Below are 19,867 nucleotides of genomic sequence, written 5' to 3' on the forward strand. Positions count from 1 at the left end.
CCAAGTCCTACCCATAACACTCTCACTCTGCAGTCTTAGAGACCAGATCTTCCTTGCTCCCCACAGGCCAAACAGAGTACAGCAGAAAGGAACAGGAAATTGTTTTCCCCCCTCATGTCTCTTGTAAAAGCTCAGCGATCATTTCCCTTTTGTTCTTAAAACACAAGCAAGGAAAGTTCATGTACTGTTTGCCTTAGGAGCAAGAAAAAAAAAAAGAAAGAAAAAAAAAAAGAAAAAAAAGGGATATTCTTGCTTCTTAGCCTGATAGTTACACTCCCCATAAATGCATGCGTGTCAGACACTCTCCATTAACCTCAATACAAGCTCTTTCTATTCTAACAAGGGGGAGAGGGCACACTTTCAAATACTGCTGCATACCACTGCAAAGACTATTTAAAATAATTGTTCAAAAACTCACAGCCAGTCTAAGGAGCCTTGAAGGTCACAGGTTTCTGAATGCTTTTTTTTCTTCTCTGTTCTTAAGCAGTAGAAGAATGTCAAAGCTCAGTGGGGTAGCGATTTACCAAATCTTGCTGAACTCCAGAACGTTACCAGTCACTGTCATATTTCAAATGAACTGCTGGTCTCTGCTTAACTCTTAGTGGTTAAATACCACAAAAACACTCTGGAGTGGGATGTTTATTATTGCAAACTGTAAACATAGCAGATGTAGGAATAGGCTTATTTTCATTTCTTCAGGTATTTATCACTAGAGGTCAGAACAATAACAACTCATATGTGTAGAAAAGTTTACAGGTGATACCTGTGCTCTTTCTTTTGTAAAGAGAACTGTTAGAAAAATTCCACCACTGCCAATACGGATCACATACTGTAACAAACATTTCTGTGCTTTGATAAATCAAAACCCTACTGAGAAACTTTGTATGCTTCCACATGTGACAACAAATCAACATGGTGAAGAAGGAATCAAATAGATGCCCTGATTTTGAGAAACTGGGCTATCTCTAGGACTTTCTTGCATGTTTTCAGTTTAACCTTGAGAGCAGCACTGGTGGCTTCAGACAAAATAACGGAACAGTCCAGTGCTTTGCTTTGCCTATAGTCTCAGTACCTTTAAAGACTGAAGCATCAAATCAGCAATTTCACCTTGTTCTCACAATTTGTCTTTTCTCACCAATATTCTACATCCAGCGGTGAAAACGGGAAAGGTGTCTTTCTGTCTAAAGGAATGAGGGGGGTATATGATCTTTTCTGATTCTTCTCGAGACTTCCTGATCGATCATGGGAAAACCCATAACCAATATTTTGGGGGGTTTCAGCTGTAAACGGGGAGAATAACATACACATCCACCTCTATTACAAACTGTAAGTATTCTTAAACACTTGAGTATACTGCATAAATGTTGGTAAATATTACTAATATAATTTAAATAATTTCAGATTTACCAAACAGAATTGGCAGTTTAAGTAACTTACCAGGTGGCTGTCCAAGTTATTACTATATGAAAAGCAAATGTCTGTGAGGCTGTTGTTACTGCAACATTCAACTGTGCCATCGAGTCTCCTATAGACTAAAGAACATAGGCATAGAGCAAACAATTAATAGTATAGTAACTTCCTGAAAAGAAGTTAGTCTCCTAACAAAGTAAAACATCCTGTAGCCTTCAAGAATTAAAGTAATTCACACAGCCTAGCTGTGGTTCAGTCACAACTAAAAATAAGCTTCACCACTTCTGTGTGTTAATGTCACCTGATTTCAATCATGTCACGTACTGATTTTTTTCATCTTAATAAATCTCCTTGAGATACTGGGGATCTACCACTGCAATATTCTGAACATTACGAGTTAACAAAATACTTTGATCCATTGTCTCCAACTTGCATCAGGGTTTGGCATATAAATTTGTTAGCTGCTACTGTACTGATTTCACTGGCTGGCTATGAAAATGACCAAAACTCAAAACATACTCTTTAAAACATGAAAGCCTTTACAAGATTCAGGTTTTGGAAGCTTTCCAAGCCTTGAAGGCTGCAAGAGTGAATAAACGATGTTTTAAACCATGACATAACTAGTCTGATACAGAATCTTTCTAAAGGCGTTCTTTAAATTAACTGAATTAACTTATTCTACAAAAGCAGTTTATAAAACAACCCACAAAAGAATGGTTACTGTAAGGATCTGTGTCACAGCAACGCTGCAGTATCTTTAGGTAGATCAAGCCTGCAATTCTGGTTGCTGATTTATCACTGCATAACCTGCAGTTCACTAACACAAAGCTTTATGCCTGGGGCTTACAGGTGCAAGCACTGTACCATACAATTCTTCTTTCAAGTACCCTGAGGCTAAGCAACCACATCTATTTTTGAGTAGTGAATGACCATGAAATTAGTTTCCTCATAAACATTACATTGAAAACACTTTTTTTTTTTTTTTAATTTCAAGGTCCTTGGGGCATTGTTTTCTGTCTAGCTTCATACTCAAATAGCTTACTCTCCATTTGGTTTATGGTCAAGTAGATAGGGTCCCTTTGCTAGATACATTTTTATTGACATTCTGTATTTATGTCAAGTTGTGAACCGTCAGGATTTTGACAAATGATGGCTGCTAGAGACCGAACGGAGTTCATTTAATTTCAGACGAATATTTCTCACTGCTGGAGGCTTATGACTCTGAAAATGCAGACAGACTGGTCTGATTAGAATGCAGCAGTGAGACAATGGGCTGCTAACACTATACAACAACCAAGCTTGGAAGCAATATTGAGTCTCCAGTATTAAGTTTCTGGTATTTCAGTCTAAATAGGACTGGTTCCGTTACAGAATATGCAGTTTTATTATCCATGACTCTGAAATTGCATTTCATAGAACAGCAGAATCTGAGCATATATACCTACAGCATCTAAGAATTGGTTCTTACTTGCCATCTCCGCCCAGCCAAAAGCATGTGCCAAAGTTGCCCTCCTCTTCAGAGGGATAATCCAAACTGTTAGGTTTCTAAAAGTAGAATCTTACCCATATTTCACTAGTTTACAGTTTAAATATTTATCTTAGTTCCACCTGTAAGATTACTTTCCTTATATACTAAAACAAATAATTTAAAACTACCTTTTCAGTCTCACAAGAGAACTAAAATGTATAAAAAAACCATGGGTTGTCAAGTTGCCTGACCCCCCTCTTTACTTCCAGTATGGTGGAAAAACACAGTGACAATTTTAAAGCTCTGAAAAGCATCACAGAGGTTTTTCTCAGTAGCAGCTCCTTACCTTTGGAATTTAGTCTCCATAGATGCTTGCGTGAAACAAACTCTAGAGAGCTTTAGGGCATGTCACAAGAAAATCAGCCAATTTAACTTGACTGTTCTTTATTGTTCTACTTAATTTTTGTTTATTGTTCTAGTTTAGTTCATATTTTTTTGTTTCTCAGGAGTAAGCCCTTACAGCAACAAGCACTCTAATTTATAAATGAAAACAGAAGGAAATAAGACTGACTTCCGGAAGCAATATGTGCAATCCAGACAAAACTGAGTTTATGGGCAATGACACTGAGATTGAAGAAGCAAATGAAACCTAAAACCTGTATAGTGAGATACATCAGAAGTGGCCATAATAAAGCACATCATTGCATAAACCACACAATTTGTAATGTCATGCTGATCAAAGCTGTATGTGTGGTAATGTGTGGAATTTATATCTGCAAAAGATCACTGAGTTGATCCACATAACTGAACTAAAAATAGAGGAGATAACTGTATCGCTGCTAATAACCAAATTATGCAATATCCTGAAGAGGCAAATTTCATTACTCCGATCATAAAGGATATTTGTATAGAATGACTGGAAGACCAGAGACATTCTTCTATCCACCTCTTCATCACTTTCAGATTTCACAAAACGGAATGGCATATAGGTAAATGCTTAAGACAGGATAGCAGACTCGACTTATGAGAAATCTGTCCCCAGCAACAAATCCTAAATCCCAAATAGTCTTTAAGACATGATAAAATTACAATATAAAATAATGAAGAGAGCACCTCAAGTCATACCTCTAGCTGGAAAGCTTAATTGCTGTAGGGTGGCTGCACTTACACAGTAGCCGACCTGTGACTTTGCTGAAATGTCTCCCAGACAGGAATTCCAGTTTTCTACGCTATAGACTGGGCAGTCTTGTAGGTTAGTGACAAGGTCTCCCACAAAAAGACCTCTTGGCCCATTGGCAGGAGAATCCTGAGAAGAAACAGTGAAGTCAGTCATGTTAATACAGTTAAAACTATAAAGATTTGTTTACAGTTCTGCCTAATGGCCATAAAACCTTTAGGTTAAGACGCTATTTCCAGAGAAACAGAACCTCAGGCTCCACTAGAAGTGATTAATTCAATGTATGATAGAGCATTACAGAAACAACACCCTCTACAAATAATAACTTAGTGCAAAGAAAAAGAAAAGGGCAAGTCTCCAAGTGTTCCACAGACCTCTTCAAATCTGAGTAATTATTTTCATACAAGTTAATATATTATGTTCTTTCCTACTACTTTAAGTTCAAGCAGCTTAAATTAATACCCTGAATCTTTCAACAAAGCAGGGTGTACCTATGCTTTCAAAGATATAAAGCACAAGAAATGTCACTCTCTGCTGAGTTCTATCAGTTCACTTTTAGATCCAAGACAATCCTTTCAACTCTGCTGTTCAACTGTTCTGTATTTGATTAAGTCAGAAAAAAATCAAGTCCTTTCTAGAATCTCAGCAGTCCATCTCTACTTTGCTTCCAGCTGACCAAACAAGCAAGGAAATCAGCTCAAAATAACCCGTAACATTAAAACCAGATAGCAATAACTAGAGTGATAATGCAGTTTCCAGTAGATTTACTTGGTGCCAATATTTGAAAAGAAGTTAGAAAAAAAACCAAAACAACCAGAAATAAATCTGCAAACTCATCTCAAATGTCTAAACATTTACTGAATAGGCTATAATTATTCACACCATGTTCCTTCATTTACTAATACTGAAAAACATGAGACTCAGAATGAAACATTAACGAGACAGTGCAATGTATCAGATTCTGCAGTGCTGCACTGACCAAATTTCATTGTGATAACAAGACACGCAAGTACATTTCAGGTCACAAAACATATAATATGAAAACACTAAAGATCTTTACTTACCTCTGCAATATACGTTACAAGTGCTCCAACACCCGTGTAATAGAAAGGGAAAAGGATGGCTGGCAGCAGAAATAAAACCATGAAACTTGCAACACCAAGAACAAAATTATGCCACACTCCTAAAAAGAAGGGGGGAAAAGTCATGTTTCTAAATAAACATTAATAACAAAAAGGTGGTTTTGAAATGCAAGATTCTTACAGTTACCTTCTAATTAACTTTTCTGAAATGATTACTGTAAGAAGGGATGAAAAGTTAATTTGTGAACACAGCCATGAAAGGAAAATATGCATATTACTTTATAAATTTCAGTTTCTATGATGTCACTTTGTATAGGAATTCTACAGAAGCCTCTGAGCCCCTGAGAATTATACCATCAGGAAAGACAGGGAAGCACCAAGTTGATTTTTAAGGTGTTATTCTACCATATTGATACTTCGTCACATACCGCTACTTTTCTAAGTACATAGTGGGCAGAGTACCCAGAAGAAACAATCTACAGAGTTGTCATCAGCTATAAATATTAAAAAACAGTCGAATGAAATGTATTGTCACCTTCTACCACAATAAAATGTTGAATTTAAGAACCTTAATAAATGGGCTTATATATGAATAAATACTGTTTGTCCTCCTCAGAAAGATGTATGAAATTCAGTTGCAATTCAGTATTTTTCATTATCTCCACTGTATGAACGAAAATAATTATATGCATATGTGCCAAAGAAGTTCAGAAAATTACTTGAAAAAGGCTTCTTTTACAAGAAAATCTGGACCTAAAACCACATCAAGAAACAAAGTTATGCAAGTCAGCATTTCCTGACACATTATTTTGGGCAACATTTGCAACTGCAATCGTTATGGTATGCTGTTCTCCATAGGAAGAAACAAACCACTATCATAAGACACACTTGGCTTCCTTCAACATCCAGTACTATAAGAATTTTCTCATTTAGTTTGTGTTCTTGGACAAACTTTTTTGTACGACCAATGCAGGAAAACTTTTCAATGTTGAAGACTCCTTATTTCCTTCTTACAGTGCTTCATCTTGTTAAGAGGGCTTTGATTAAACTCTGTATTTGCAGTGTAGGACAGGAAATTAAGTAAATATATTTAAAAACATGTTAAACCTATCTTTCTTGCACTGTATATAACACAGGAATAACATACGGCAGACTCTTACTTCCCCTGGCTATCTCTACACGTCACCCAGTCTCCTTTTATGTTTCTAAGGCTGCAGAAATGAGAGACATTTCTGCAGCACTTTAACTAAGGGTTTGTTGCCATTTCCACTAGTAGATGCTTCTTAAGAGTGCCTTCTCCTTCTCTTTCTATAGTTTTTAACCTTATCTCATTGAAATGCAATCAGATAGATGACATGTTTCAGCATTCCATTCTTTATCTCACACACACACACGTATGTGTGTACACACACAAAGTGCAACGAAACAAATTATGAATTTTTTTTATCTTAACAAAGGATAAAACTTTAAGACAGAAACAAAAGTCCTTTTTAACAACGTGGATCCTGAAGGCAGTAAACTGGAAAAAAATCCCCCTTAAAGTAATAAAAAAGAGGTGACAGAAACAGCTAGAGGGTAACAAGGAGTACTTTCAAACAGCTAGGAAAACATGGGCCTTAATACCATAACCTACAGAGTTTACTGTATGGAATACAGCAGAAAAGTCTAAAACAGAAAGGCTTCAAATTCATCCCAGGTGATCTATAGAAAAATATACAGGCTGAAAATGACAATACCTGTAGAGGCACACTGCTGAGTATACTATCAGAATAATTTTGCTAAAGCAGCCTCATCCTTGGATATCTAATTCCTTATATTTAAAAAGGGACACTTTACACAAGACTTAAAACACCTTAGCTAATTAATTTTTAATTAAAAATGTAAAAAATCTTCAGAGTATTTTCCTGTTAAGGACAACACAAAACATATTATAAAGAATGTACAAAAATAATACAAATATTTGAACTAATAATAAGAAAGTGGTGCACAGAAGCACTTTTCATTTAGTAAGCATGGAATTAATGCCAAATATATCACAAGTCTTACAAGAACACTTATGAACTATTCTTGAACTCATGATGCCATCTGCTGTACAACAAATATACTCTTTAATCTCCAGAGCATGGCTGGACTACAAGAGGAAAATTTGGTGTCGTTCCCTACTCTAGCATTTTTTCTTAGCTGCCATACAATAATCTGAAAGCAGGTCTCTGTAAACTCAGATCTTCAGAACACAAAGAATAGGTTCATGCAACTGCTCCAACAATTAATAAAAACTGAGTCAAGTTTACTGAATATTACATTTTATCATTACCAAACATTCTAGTTCTGAAACATACCTATTATTAGCTGTTAAAAACATGCAGAAATTTGTTATACCTAACTGATAACAAGCCATTGATACTAGCCAGTCTTGCAACACGCTTGTTCCTACCTTGTATTCCCCTATTTCAGGTTTCCCAAGAAAACAGGTGTTTGCTTGTTGTCAAAAACACACAAGCAATTATTTTCTATTACAGCTCATAATTTTATTTTTCTAAATGATTTCTCAGGAATGTATGTAAGCAAACTATTTTGAAAATTGGTATGTCTTCTCTCTCAGTTCTGTTCACAGTAGCTGGAAATGGAAATTTGGGAAACAGTGCTTCATAAAAGTTAGCCTAACATTTATCGTCATACACTTGATTTATGAAAGCTTGAAAATACACTTTGCTAAAGACTGCTGTATGCCCAGCCTAAAACCCTCTATATATTATTTTAGTTACAATATTCAAGAAACAATGTTACTATCTAAACATTTCAACAGGCTGGCTGCTATCCTACTGTCCCCTGCAATAGAGAATCAACAGTATCTAGAAACAAACTAAGATGCGCTAAACCTTTCTATCTCTACTTCAGTAGTTTGGGAACCACCTTTGTCTCTAGAAAACCATACAAGTGGCTCCAGTAGCATAACACAGTCTCAGTCTAACCTTCCACAGCAACAGGGCTCTACTTCCCATTAGACGGAGCTTCAAAAAACATCAAACCAAAAACATTCAGAGGTTATTTGGAGCTCTAACCTGTGACTTTTTGGATGCTTATGTTTTAGTCTTTATTTCCTCCTGATGGCAACATCAAAACACAGTGAGCTGTATAATAACGTAACTCACACATCACTGAAAATCACAATACTATTGAAAAATCACATAACAGATCGCTCCTATTGCAGAAAACGGTGTTAACCTGTGACAGCAAGTCATGTTCTCATACCGCCAGTCTCATGGCCGAGTATTTTCCAGCTTGGGTGCTCCAAGGTTTTGCTACTTAGGCCATACAATACGGGGTGGGGGTGGGAATAGCAAAGGAACTTCTGTACCTGAGACAGTGTAAGAGCTTTTTCTAATGAGGGAGCAAGGTCAGAAATCACATTTTTTCCCCAACCACATACCTGGAATTTCTTATGCACAACTTTTCTGAATCAGGTCTAGGATATAATACCATTTTTCACGACAGGAAATTGGTACTTATTTAAGATCCTTGAAACTGATGTCTCTCCTCCAGAAAACAGCACAATGACGACAGCAGTGATCAAATGATTTTCTGAAATCACAGTGTAGGTTCAGAGGAGCAGGATCACCTTTAGCTAAAAAAAGGCTTTTGTACTTCTTCATTTTAAACCTTCAATCCTCCACCAAGGATTCACAAATGATGCCTGTGGAATAAATAACTTTGCTAAGCAAAGGTTTAATAAAAAATTACAAACTATTACCTGCACAAAATATCCTTAATTGCTGGACTGGAGATATCAGTTGTAAGTGGGTTGTGAAGAGATCAACAAATGCTCCAGGATAGACAATGAAGATAAAAATCCCAAATCCATTAAATCGCACTTGTTCTCTTAAAAAGAAGAAAAATGAAGTGGCATTACTGTAAACCAACAAATGAAAAATGGCAAGATTCTACATAGCACACGTATTTGTTACAACAAGAATAACAGAATTTACAATTCTAAAACTAACTTTTTTTTTCATAATATGAATAATTGAAAGATAATTAAAATAAAGGATATTTCCTGCCCTAGTTGCCACATCTAAGCAGCACACATTTGTGAGCCTGGGAAGAAAAAGAAAAAAAAAAAAAAAAAAAAAAAAAAGCTAAGTTCAATTTCTTTTCTGTATCCTGCTAACAGTATCACATGAAATAAGAAAAAAAACCCCACCCAAACTACTTTCAAGTCAATGTGTATTTTAACTTTTGAGGGATCTTCAGCTTTAAGTAAAAAAGAACAAAAAAAGTAGCCTGTGGGATGCAGTTTCAAACTAATCTACTAAAAATTATCTGGAATAAGCAATCACTTTCCTTTTACAGAAACAGAGATTTCTGGAATTTATCATTTCTTGTTTCTCCTAAATTAAACTTAGAATAAATTGTAAACTAAAAAAAACGGGGGAAATATCATCTGAAAAAATGAAAACAAGTCAAGAGGTTAAAAGGACAAACACTATTTAAATATATTACTAGCTGACACTGTCATACAGATAATATATATATTTTTCAGAGGTTTTACAAGTGCTTTTAAATGGCACCTTTTGAAATAACTACGTAAAGGTTTTATGAAGCTATAAATTTCATAAGGGACTTATAGAGGCATGACAATCATGTTTCAAGACAATTACATTCCAATTATTATTCCAAGACAACCATGTTCCAAGACAAGCCAGGCACAGATAGCTAATTCCGTATCTTCACTGAGACAGTACACTGGGCATAGCATTTTGTTTATTCACATTTATTTATTTATTGTGCATATAAAATAAAAGACGACACAGGATTATACAAAATTAATCAGAATGAAGTAATACATTAATTCCCTGGAGTTAAGTCGTAAGACCTACTCATGCTACCAATTATTAATAGGCATTCTAATGCCTATACACAATTTCATGACTTGGGTAGGAGGTACAGAGGTAAGAAGAAAAAGGTTTTTTTGGCACAAGCCTTGACTAAGTTAAGGTTCAAGTATTGTAAGCTCTTGTATTTCACAGCCAATACTATCCTGAACTGAAGTTGGAGAAAGTGCATTAGATTTCAGGGAGTCAAAGTGATTTGCCAGAATAATAAAATTTTCACACAGCACAGCTATTTATTAGAGTCTAAACCCTGAGGATTGACCATAACGGCTCTACAGATGCAACCTGGTCTGGGGGTGGGCCAGGGGGGAAGCCAAGCAGAAAACAGCAGCAGCAACAGCAACATACATTGGACAAACTAATTTTTCCACTGAAATAGCTAGGAATCCGGTTTTTAACAAAAACATAACCCAAACATGAACATTCAGAGCCTTTGCTCCAGGTCTTGAATGAGATATCATACCACGAAGGTGTAAGAATCATTCATTCTGCTTAAAAAGAGCTCTATAGCTCCTCTGCAGCTAGCCAGCAACATGTGAAGGTGCTGTTAAGAGAAAGGAAATTCTGTTGTTTCTTTCTGTGGTGGGATGGGCAAAAGCTTCACCCTCCACAGAAAAATCCCTGTGAATATCAGGGGAAAAAAGCTGAAAAACAGAGCGTATGAAACAGTGAGGGTTACAAACCACCCCTTGAACTGAGAACCTCTGGCGTGATAAAAAAATGTAGTAATGGGTTAAGATGCAGTCATGACTACCTACACTCGAGAAAATCAGAGAAGCAACTTAGGGCTTCATGCTTATGGGACAGATAAGAACGATGTCTGGGAGAAATGCAGAGAACACCTGAATATCAGTCCCAGTTAACCACCACTTAACCCTCTGATGCTAGTGTCAATTAGGGCCAAATCATATTTGACTGAATTACTGCTTTAGCCTGCTCATATGCTACTTTACAAGCTATGTTTAAAACAAATAAATCAAAAATCTATTTTAAAGTACCATTGTGCAATAGCACATGGGTCCTCTTCAGGTGCCATAGCTGCAGAAATGTAATTGCTGTGTAAAAAACTAGGCCATGTGAAAAAAAAATAAATATTATTTTAACCCTGATGCAGTGTGGTATATTTGCAAAGCAGAAGTCCTTTCTCATGATTTGTAGAATAGACACCATATTAAAATTCTATCCTTCACTGTACATTCTTCCAAACTTAAAATCTAAGGAAGCTAGGAAATACAGAATAAACAGACTCTCTAGATAAACCAAAATGGTGCTAACAACATTCACCTGGAAGTAAATGCTCTGGAATATTAGCCTTTGTTGGCACATAGTAAGAGAAAAGCAATCTGTATTACCGAATAGCTGCCACCCCATGGCCGACTTCATGTATCACACCACTGATGAGGATTGCAGAGAAGAAATAGGTCAGCTGGCTGACAGGCAAATTTACACCAGGCACCTGTTGATGTGGGCATGACAACAGAACAAAACACAGAAGCAAACCAAGAGGTACAAAGACAAATCATTCTGCCCCTAAACTTGTTGCTTTCACTCACCTCCTTCAGACCCACAACAGAACACGGGCCGCTCTCTCGCAGCACTATCAGTTTATACCTCTCCTCCCAATTTATTCAATGTATTTTAAAATATATTAAATATATACTCTTTTGTTGAAGGCGGAAAAGTTCTCCAGGTGCAAAAGCTTTCTCCCTGCCCTACTTATTTCCCACAGCCCATGTGTCCTACTCTATATTAAGCTTGAGAAGTTTATAAAAATGTACACAGACTTCCACTCAAATGAAACAGGCTTGGCAACTGTGAGCATTAGTTTACAATTTCCTGCAGCCAGTCATGTAGCTATTAGAGAATATCCATCCTTAAAAAAAATAAAATTTAAATAACCATATGGCACTTAAAACACTATGAGCCCTGAAAGTTCAGAAAATGAGCCTACAACTGGAACATTCAGTCTCCCTTCTCTCTCCCTGTCCGAATCATGAGACTACCTCAAATTTACAAGGTCAAAAAAAGGGTAACTTCTGTATATTGTTCAAGTTTTGGTAGTCTATATATGGCAATTTAACCTTTAAAGAAAAGCACTTGAAATGAGTATACTATTTTAATTTATGTAAGACATAATATGCAGGTCCCTCACATTCCTCCCGTTGCTGTGGATTCCCACCAGTTCCCAAGTCCTCCACTGTACTAGTCATGAGACACCAATGGCTTCCAGATGGGCTTCAAAGCAGTCACGAGCGACAGAATGAGGAACCATCCCCTTTCCTCCTGATGGACTTTTCTCCCGCTCGGTTCCCATCCCCGCTCAGCTGCTGTGAGACAGTTCTCCTGTCAGCTCCACAGCTCTCCCCGCTGCAAGCAGGATACACTCCACTACAGTCACAAAGAGCTGATGTGAACACACCTTGAATTGCAATCCAGCATCAGAAAAGAGATGCTATGGGAAAAAAATATTGGCCTGTCTATGGGTCTCGCTAAAAACTACCTCTGTGGGACACAAAAGGGTACAGACCCAAATGAGCAGACCCTGTTTGATGCTACCTTCATTAAAACCTGCACATTGCTCAATTATATGCACTCACCTACCCGTGCAGCAGAACTCTACAGTAGGTTGGTGAAACAATCTAGCTAAAAGAAATCCTTCAAAAGACTCTTTTCATGAATGTTAAACCAAAGCATTTCACAAATTCTGTCCAGAGTGTGATCATGACCAAGACATTCATCTTAACTGGCATGACTATTGTACCTCACTGCATGAAGACAGCTGCTCTTCATTTATTAAGCATCAGTTGCTTGTATCACAGCATCAGCTGGTGGCACTAATGCATTAGTTAACTGCTGTTACCAGTGGCCCTCTGCTCTGGGCACATGGGAGGACACACAGCAACAGCAAGAGCTGCCATCTTAATACCAACATGACTGCAGCTGGTTAGAACGCAGCACTGGATGATTCCAGACTTCATGTCATAGAAGCTAGTTTAAGATTCACCTAAAAGGGAAGCTAACTCTCATGAAGAGTTTTGAATCAATAGCAGTATTTTGTCAATAAGCATTGCCATCTTATATTTTATGGGCTTCTGGAAACACCTTTAGTAAAATAAGATCCATTTCTAGTAACTGATCTGTCTCTTTCACACTTTTGTCAATGCGCAGCCAACACAAGAAGGGGCAGCTGAAGAAAACCAGCCCAGTTACCTACAGATAGGTATTTTAAATAAAGTACACAACTGAACAAAAGAGGAAAGGTACAAAAACCTTAATCAATAAAACATAAACAGAACTGTAGCTCGCTCTCTTCACAAAGGCTAAACAGATTTATGCCACAGGCTAAAGTTGAGTTTAAAAAAAAAAAAAGGTTTTTTTAAAAATCCTAACTCACTCTCCTCTAGGCAGTCAAATACAAAGAACTAATTTAAATGAGGAGGAGGTCCTCCTGACTTGTTCTTCACCTCTTTACAACCACACATGGGTCACTTTGTGTCAACTTATGCTAGCACATTCCCCTCAAAAAGAATACTGAAACTCTTTAAAAGCAGAATTATACAACTGTGACCATTCAGAAATGAAATAACCATGTAGGAAAGAAAGAGAACCACAAGTCAACTTAGCAGAAGTAACCTAATCCCCATACATGATACTACATTATCCCTATAAATTACATCTTTTTCAGTGCCTATCTGTCCTTGGTTTGAATGCAGTGATATCGCCAGTAGGCAGTCACTGAGGAATCAATTCCACATTGAAATTGTTAACGTTATCCTAGATTTCTGTTTTCATAGTTCCAACTCACACCAGATCAATTCCAAAGGCTCATCTTTACTTTGGTTGCCTCTATGTTATTTTCTCCAAAGAGCAATATATTGCAAATGACCACTTTACTCTGGTGTCACAAAAGTGGATAGATCCATGTAATGATCTCAGAAAATGAAGACGTTAAGGGTGGTTTTTCTTACTCCAGAATGTAATAGAAATACATGCTTAGGATGGTCCCTGTTGGACTGTAAAATAAAAACTTTCTGTCTCACGTTCAACTTGTGCTCTACCAGATGCACAGACTGCGTACTCCTGTCTGCTACTGGAGATAGTTCAGGAGCAGGCTGTGGACTGGGTGACTACAGTGGCAGAGCCAGACATTCTCTCTCAAGTCCCATTGCCTGCATTTGCTATATTCACCCTGCGTGTGTGAAACAGACCCAAACTATCCCAAAGGCACTAAGTTTATGGCACACACTAATGATCACACTTCCTGTGCTCATGCAATTTTTTAAGTCCAGCTGCATGCACTCAGTTTTGCACTTATGGGAATGTCTGTCATGGCAGCACGCAATTCCCAACTTCTGTTGACTAGACTAGCTGAGCACTTAAACAGAGTGAAATGGTTGGGCACTCCTGCTCTAAGCCATGCAGCAGAAGGCAAATCAATCTCACTGGACTTTCTGCATTTCTGGGAAATGACCATACATTCTGGCCAGACAGCACTCTTGGGGAAAGAAGGTTGGCTAGGAATCCTTCCAGGTTAAAACTGTTGTAAGGTAATGTCAGTTCTTCCGTTACTGCCTTGTGTAGAGATAACAAAAGACAGTATTTGCAATCTCTCCCATTCTGTGAAAAACATTCTTTTCTAAAACCATACGATATACCATCCAACATCAGAAATCGATAAAATGATTAAATACATTGTTATTAGGCCTTTGACTCATACTGCCAGAAACAGGACTTTCAATTTCACACTGTAAATTAGGGTATAAGTCCTTGAACAATCAAAAAATATGCCATCTCCTCGCTAATGAATCTTTGTTTCCACTATCACACAAAGGTCTTTACACCTTTCCCTTTTCCACTAATTTTTTCTATTGTAATAAATTAAACAGAACTCCTCCCTTTTTGTTGATTATGGATGTGCTCTGCAAACTTCACACCCACCAGTGCCTGTACATTGCACAGCTCAGAGGAGGCAAATTCTTAGCTCTGTTTGTATTCTTAGTACTATGATAAATTAGGGCTTTTAAAAATTACTAACCAATGCTCCCTCCTGAGAATTTTTAATATAAACTCTTCCACATGTTTGCCTTCATTTGTCTTCCCCTCTTTCACTGCCTCTATCCCCATTGCTAAGGCTGATAACAAATCAGCAAATTTTTATGTAGATGAATAACAGCAGTTAGGCTATTCTTGCATGGGTGGATTTATGCATCACATACCCCATCAAGAAGATGGTTAAGGTCAGTTTACAACTCTCAAATAAAAACCTGAGGAGAGAACACTTACCACAACTTGCAGCATACGATCATTCTGGGCTTTTGGTGCCTCGGTGAGCATCTGTGTCAGTGTTTGCATCAATGTCTTTCCGAGAAGAATAACAGAGCCAAACATGGCAACTATACCAAACACCATTCCTATGTTGAACCTACGAAGAGAAGCAAATAGTTTAGCAGTGCATAGCTGCAAGAAGACAGGGTATATTCCCTGGATATGTAACTGCTTTTAGCCGAGCTTAGCACACCAAACTCAAAGAGCAAAACTTATCTGATGCTACTACCATTCATATATCAACAATCTAGTACAAAAATATCAGCTAAAGGAAAATAATAATAATAATAACATATACTAATAACATATATTAATAACATATAATATCTTCCTTGTTTAGTAAAACATCCAAGTTTAGTTTACATTCAAGCCACATCCTGATTAATTTTTAAATATTTTTATGTTGTTCTTACGTAGTCTAAATTCTATTCAGTTACCTGATACATGTAACTTGCCATTAGCAATGAATATAAAAACGTAACAATGTCTCATTTACCATGTTGCACCACATACTGTCACACATTTAGAGACCTGGATCAAATGATGGGATAGCATACATATTCATTTACATAAGCTTTTTCAGTAAACTGTGCATCTACTTCACAAACAATAAGAAGTGCTAAAGAACAATAAATGAGACTTAACCTTTTTTAAAGAACAACAACTAAAAGGTACAACTGCAAGATGAGATTAAAATCAGTTACTTAAAACACACTGTTCCCACCATTTTCTATTAAAATCAGTGTTGAAAATTATTTTGATTTATATCAGTCCACCTAGTGGTGATTTTTATTCAGGATTTTTTTTTTTACACTGTGCAATAGTTGAAGGATGTGTTTATTTTCTAGCTAAAACGCTTCAATTCACTACCAGTCCTCCTTCCTCTCACAATAGCATAACTGTTCTCTTACCATCCTTAACGAAGCTCACTGGGAATTAGTAATTTATTTTAAGCAACACATATTTGTAATGTTAATTAAAGAGACTGGTGGAAACACTATACTGTAATAAATTATATGCATTAAAAAAGTGTGATTGATATAGAACTAGTTCAGACTGAAACAGTAAAATCATTACATAATGGAGAAACCAATACGAAGCAGACCTTTCTTTTTTACTATCTCACTGAAGGTAGCAATACAGGAAATTAAATTCAAACCTTACTCATTTTATACTTTCAGAGCAGACATAAAGTAATGCTAGGAAGGCAACTGCACAGTAGTTTTCCAAACCAGTCCAGGAGCACCCATACTAACCACCCTGCTTATTTACCCCCTCCCAGCAGTCTGTGCAATCTTGGCAGGTGAAGGTACAGACAGATAAAAGACAGAAGGCATGCAATGTGCTTCTGAGCAGCTATAGCTGCTGAATGTCTGGGCAGTGATTGACAACAGGGTTTGTTGTCAGTACAAAAGTTTACTTTGCAAACTCCAATGATCAGGGGAGAGCTCAGTGTACAGTCCATTGCTAGGGTATGAGGAGCTGATTTCAGACCTACTTCTGCATGCAGCATTACACATAATAGCTGTAACTATGTACATAGTTCAAACCATAGGTAAAAGTAGCTTATAGATTTCTAATTTTATACCATCTCAATATGCAACCTGTATTACAGCTAAGTATTTTTCAGCAGAGGAGAAAGTTGTACTGTGCCAGTATAAGCCTATGGCAACCATACTAATTTGGTTTTATCATTGGCTAGTGAAATAACCCTTTTTATCCATTGCACTTTAAAGGATGAAAGGCAGAGCTGTGGTTGTCACCTCTGTATTTGAGAGAAGAAAAGAAAATCCTGAATTTATACCATAAGTACAGAAATCTGGGTTTCCATCTCCCCCAGTTGTAGAACTGGCGGTTGAAGAGAGCCGTTTGCCATCGCATGTGAAAAGGGGAGACGCTCAAGCCATATGTCAGCAGCCAGTCTTCATAAGATGCCTTCAGAGAGTCGGACGACTGCAAAACAATGGAAAATTAATTTGAGCAAAAACTTCCAGGAAAATTTTGTGTTAAGTGACCAAGCAGTAAATGTCATCTGTTTACATAAAAATGGGTGTATTACTTCAGGTAAATTCCTGCACTTTATTTATATTGTGACATACAGGTAGGTGGAATAAATAATATGAAAAAGTTACGCCACTGTCTTGATGTAAATCACAACAGCTCTAGGACCGCAAGAGAGATAGGGTAGCCAGTGTTATTTGACAAACAAGACCTTGTATCATCTTGCCTAGTGTCAAATCACTTCCAGTAGTTTTTAACTGTGTGGTTAGAAGCCTAAGGACTGAACTGTTTATGGTATTTTTTCAATGTGCAATTTTATTCAAGTAAACAGTTTTAAACCTACAATAAAGAAAAATGTTTCCTTTGGCTTCAGCTGAAAATGCTGTTTCTAATATTGGTGAGACATGGATCAGTACTGTGGATACCCTTTAGTAAGGGTAAAAATGAGGTCCAATTTTCAAACACAAAGAATATGCCTAAAGAGATCCTGAAATTTTTGATCATGCTAACAAAAAGCCAGAAGGAATTTAAAATTATCAACCTGTATTACAACAGCAATTTCACTGTAACTTCCCAGCATTTCAAGATAGTGCTAAAATGCATTCCTAGGAGTTCCAATGATTTCTCTTTATGATAAAAGTGACCTATGAACTATACAATTAATACTTATCTTCAATATTATCTGGTATCATAGTCTGATAGACATAGCTTTGCAGTCACTACTTTATATTATATGGCACTTGTATTCTCAATAGGCTTTATTCAGCCTGCTTCACGGAAGCTAGTATCAGAAACCCAAGTGAAGGAATGCTTTCCTTGGAGGTGAAAGAGAAACTCATAGCTCAGGAAAGGCACACCAGAGAGCTTTGAGCCTTCTGACTCTAGGCAGTTCCCAAGGCAGGAGTGTCTCTGACATAATCCAGACAAGTCTTCAGAGCTGTCTGAACTAGAGCATTGTTCCCAAGTTTCCCTAGGAGTGCAGTGCCTACTTAAGACATAGGGAATGTATAGTTCACAACAGGCTCCCCTCTCCTCCCCCAAAGAGGAGCTTCACAAGTTTCTGGCTGTCATCCCTGGTTCTTTAAACAAATTTAGAACTTGCCAAGTTCCTTGCATTCCTCCTGTCCTGCCCTGGTGGTGGTGGGGACTGAGGATCTCATCTTGCACAACTATATTCATAGATTTTCTCATTTTGTTGAGTTAATTAAGACTTGAACACTAAACATTTATTTCAAGTAACAATTTTCCTAGGATGCGAGACCCATTTACTTGGGTTATTTTTCATGTATCACCTATTGCACCATTTATCCTTCTTGCCTACGTATTTCTGTGTCATTTCTTTCTTCTTCACCCTACTGATTTCAGCCACATCTTTGTTCAATCAGCTGAGGGCAAAGGCAGAAATTTTTACCGTAACGTATTCTGTAATCAACACTAGTCACTCCCTATGGCACCACTAAGTTTAGTGTCCACAAGCAGATCAGCATTCACTAACCCAGCATTTGTTAACTTTAACAGAAGAGCGCACAAAGATGATTACACTTGTACAATTAATAATGCATAAGCCAAAGTAACAAAGAAAAGAACTTCCTCACAATCTACCATTTAAGAACAAAACTACGTATGACATTAAGTACCTCTGATATGAGAAAATGTCTTTTGGGATTTAAGTAAACACTTCCTATTCATTCACACAGAGTCTAACCCCTCCCCCAACCAACCACATATTACCATAACAAAGCTAATTGGATATATTGATTTGGCATTTTAAAAATGTGTTCCTTTTATCACATGCAAAAAACACTTTTTCCCTATAAATGCCACAAATTCATCCCTTCAAATTAATTCCAACCACATCACAGCCCTACTGTACTAGCAAGGCATAAATAAATACGAAGCTTTCCATGAGAAATATGGGATTACTGACCATACCTTTGCCAAATGGGGGGAGGAGGGAGAAATAGGTACCAAAATTAGTTTTCCTTTTGCATTCTCCTCCCAAGTTGTATAAATGGTATTCATGATCACTAAGTGACTGCAAACCTTGGCAAAACATATTAAAAAGCTCTATACAAGCTTTTGTTGCTCCCTCTGTCCTGAGCCTAGTAGGATCACCACATTCCCACGTGCACCATCATGCCCTGGTATGAGGTATGCTGGAATCCTAAGTTTCATTTCAGACTTCCTTCAACAGGCCTTGATTCTGCTTCTGTGAGTTGAGTTCTAAGTGTTCTTTGTAACATTAATTTTACTATAACAGCAATACTTTTTTATCTATGCAAGCCTTCAAAATAATGAACTAATGAGTCTGCTAAATACTCCCGAAGCTCTGCAAATATCTGCCAGCATGTAGGAGTCCTTAACATTCTTCTGTGCTGACAAAATCTGTTCAAGAGCTCTGAACCATTTCAGCTTCCTGACCTTAAAAGCTGAAGGCTAACCTTGACTGAATGTGTCTAATGTACCCTTTATTTCTCACTGCAGAAGGAGGGACAACCTTCTACCCTTTGCT

At 37.2% G+C, this 19,867-nt stretch overlaps 1 protein-coding gene across 3 annotated transcripts in view; it reads right to left on the bottom strand.

Moving 5' to 3' along the window:
• The window catches only part of MBTPS2 (membrane bound transcription factor peptidase, site 2), a 37,377-nt gene that overhangs the window by 14,439 nt on the left and 3,071 nt on the right, over window positions 1–19,867 (bottom strand). For all 3 annotated transcript variants that reach the window (XM_037377210.1, XM_037377209.1, XM_037377212.1), the window contains exons 2-8: window positions 17,159–17,307; window positions 15,313–15,451; window positions 11,382–11,485; window positions 8,889–9,016; window positions 5,120–5,238; window positions 4,004–4,184; window positions 1,438–1,532 (exon numbers count right to left, since the gene is read on the bottom strand). In XM_037377210.1, the coding sequence (XP_037233107.1) occupies window positions 1,438–1,532; window positions 4,004–4,184; window positions 5,120–5,238; window positions 8,889–9,016; window positions 11,382–11,485; window positions 15,313–15,451; window positions 17,159–17,307 (915 nt within the window). The remainder of the gene's footprint in view (window positions 1–1,437; window positions 1,533–4,003; window positions 4,185–5,119; window positions 5,239–8,888; window positions 9,017–11,381; window positions 11,486–15,312; window positions 15,452–17,158; window positions 17,308–19,867) is intronic.

This window comes from Falco rusticolus, chromosome 2, assembly GCF_015220075.1.
Source record: "Falco rusticolus isolate bFalRus1 chromosome 2, bFalRus1.pri, whole genome shotgun sequence".
NCBI classification, from domain to species: Eukaryota; Metazoa; Chordata; class Aves; order Falconiformes; family Falconidae; genus Falco; species Falco rusticolus.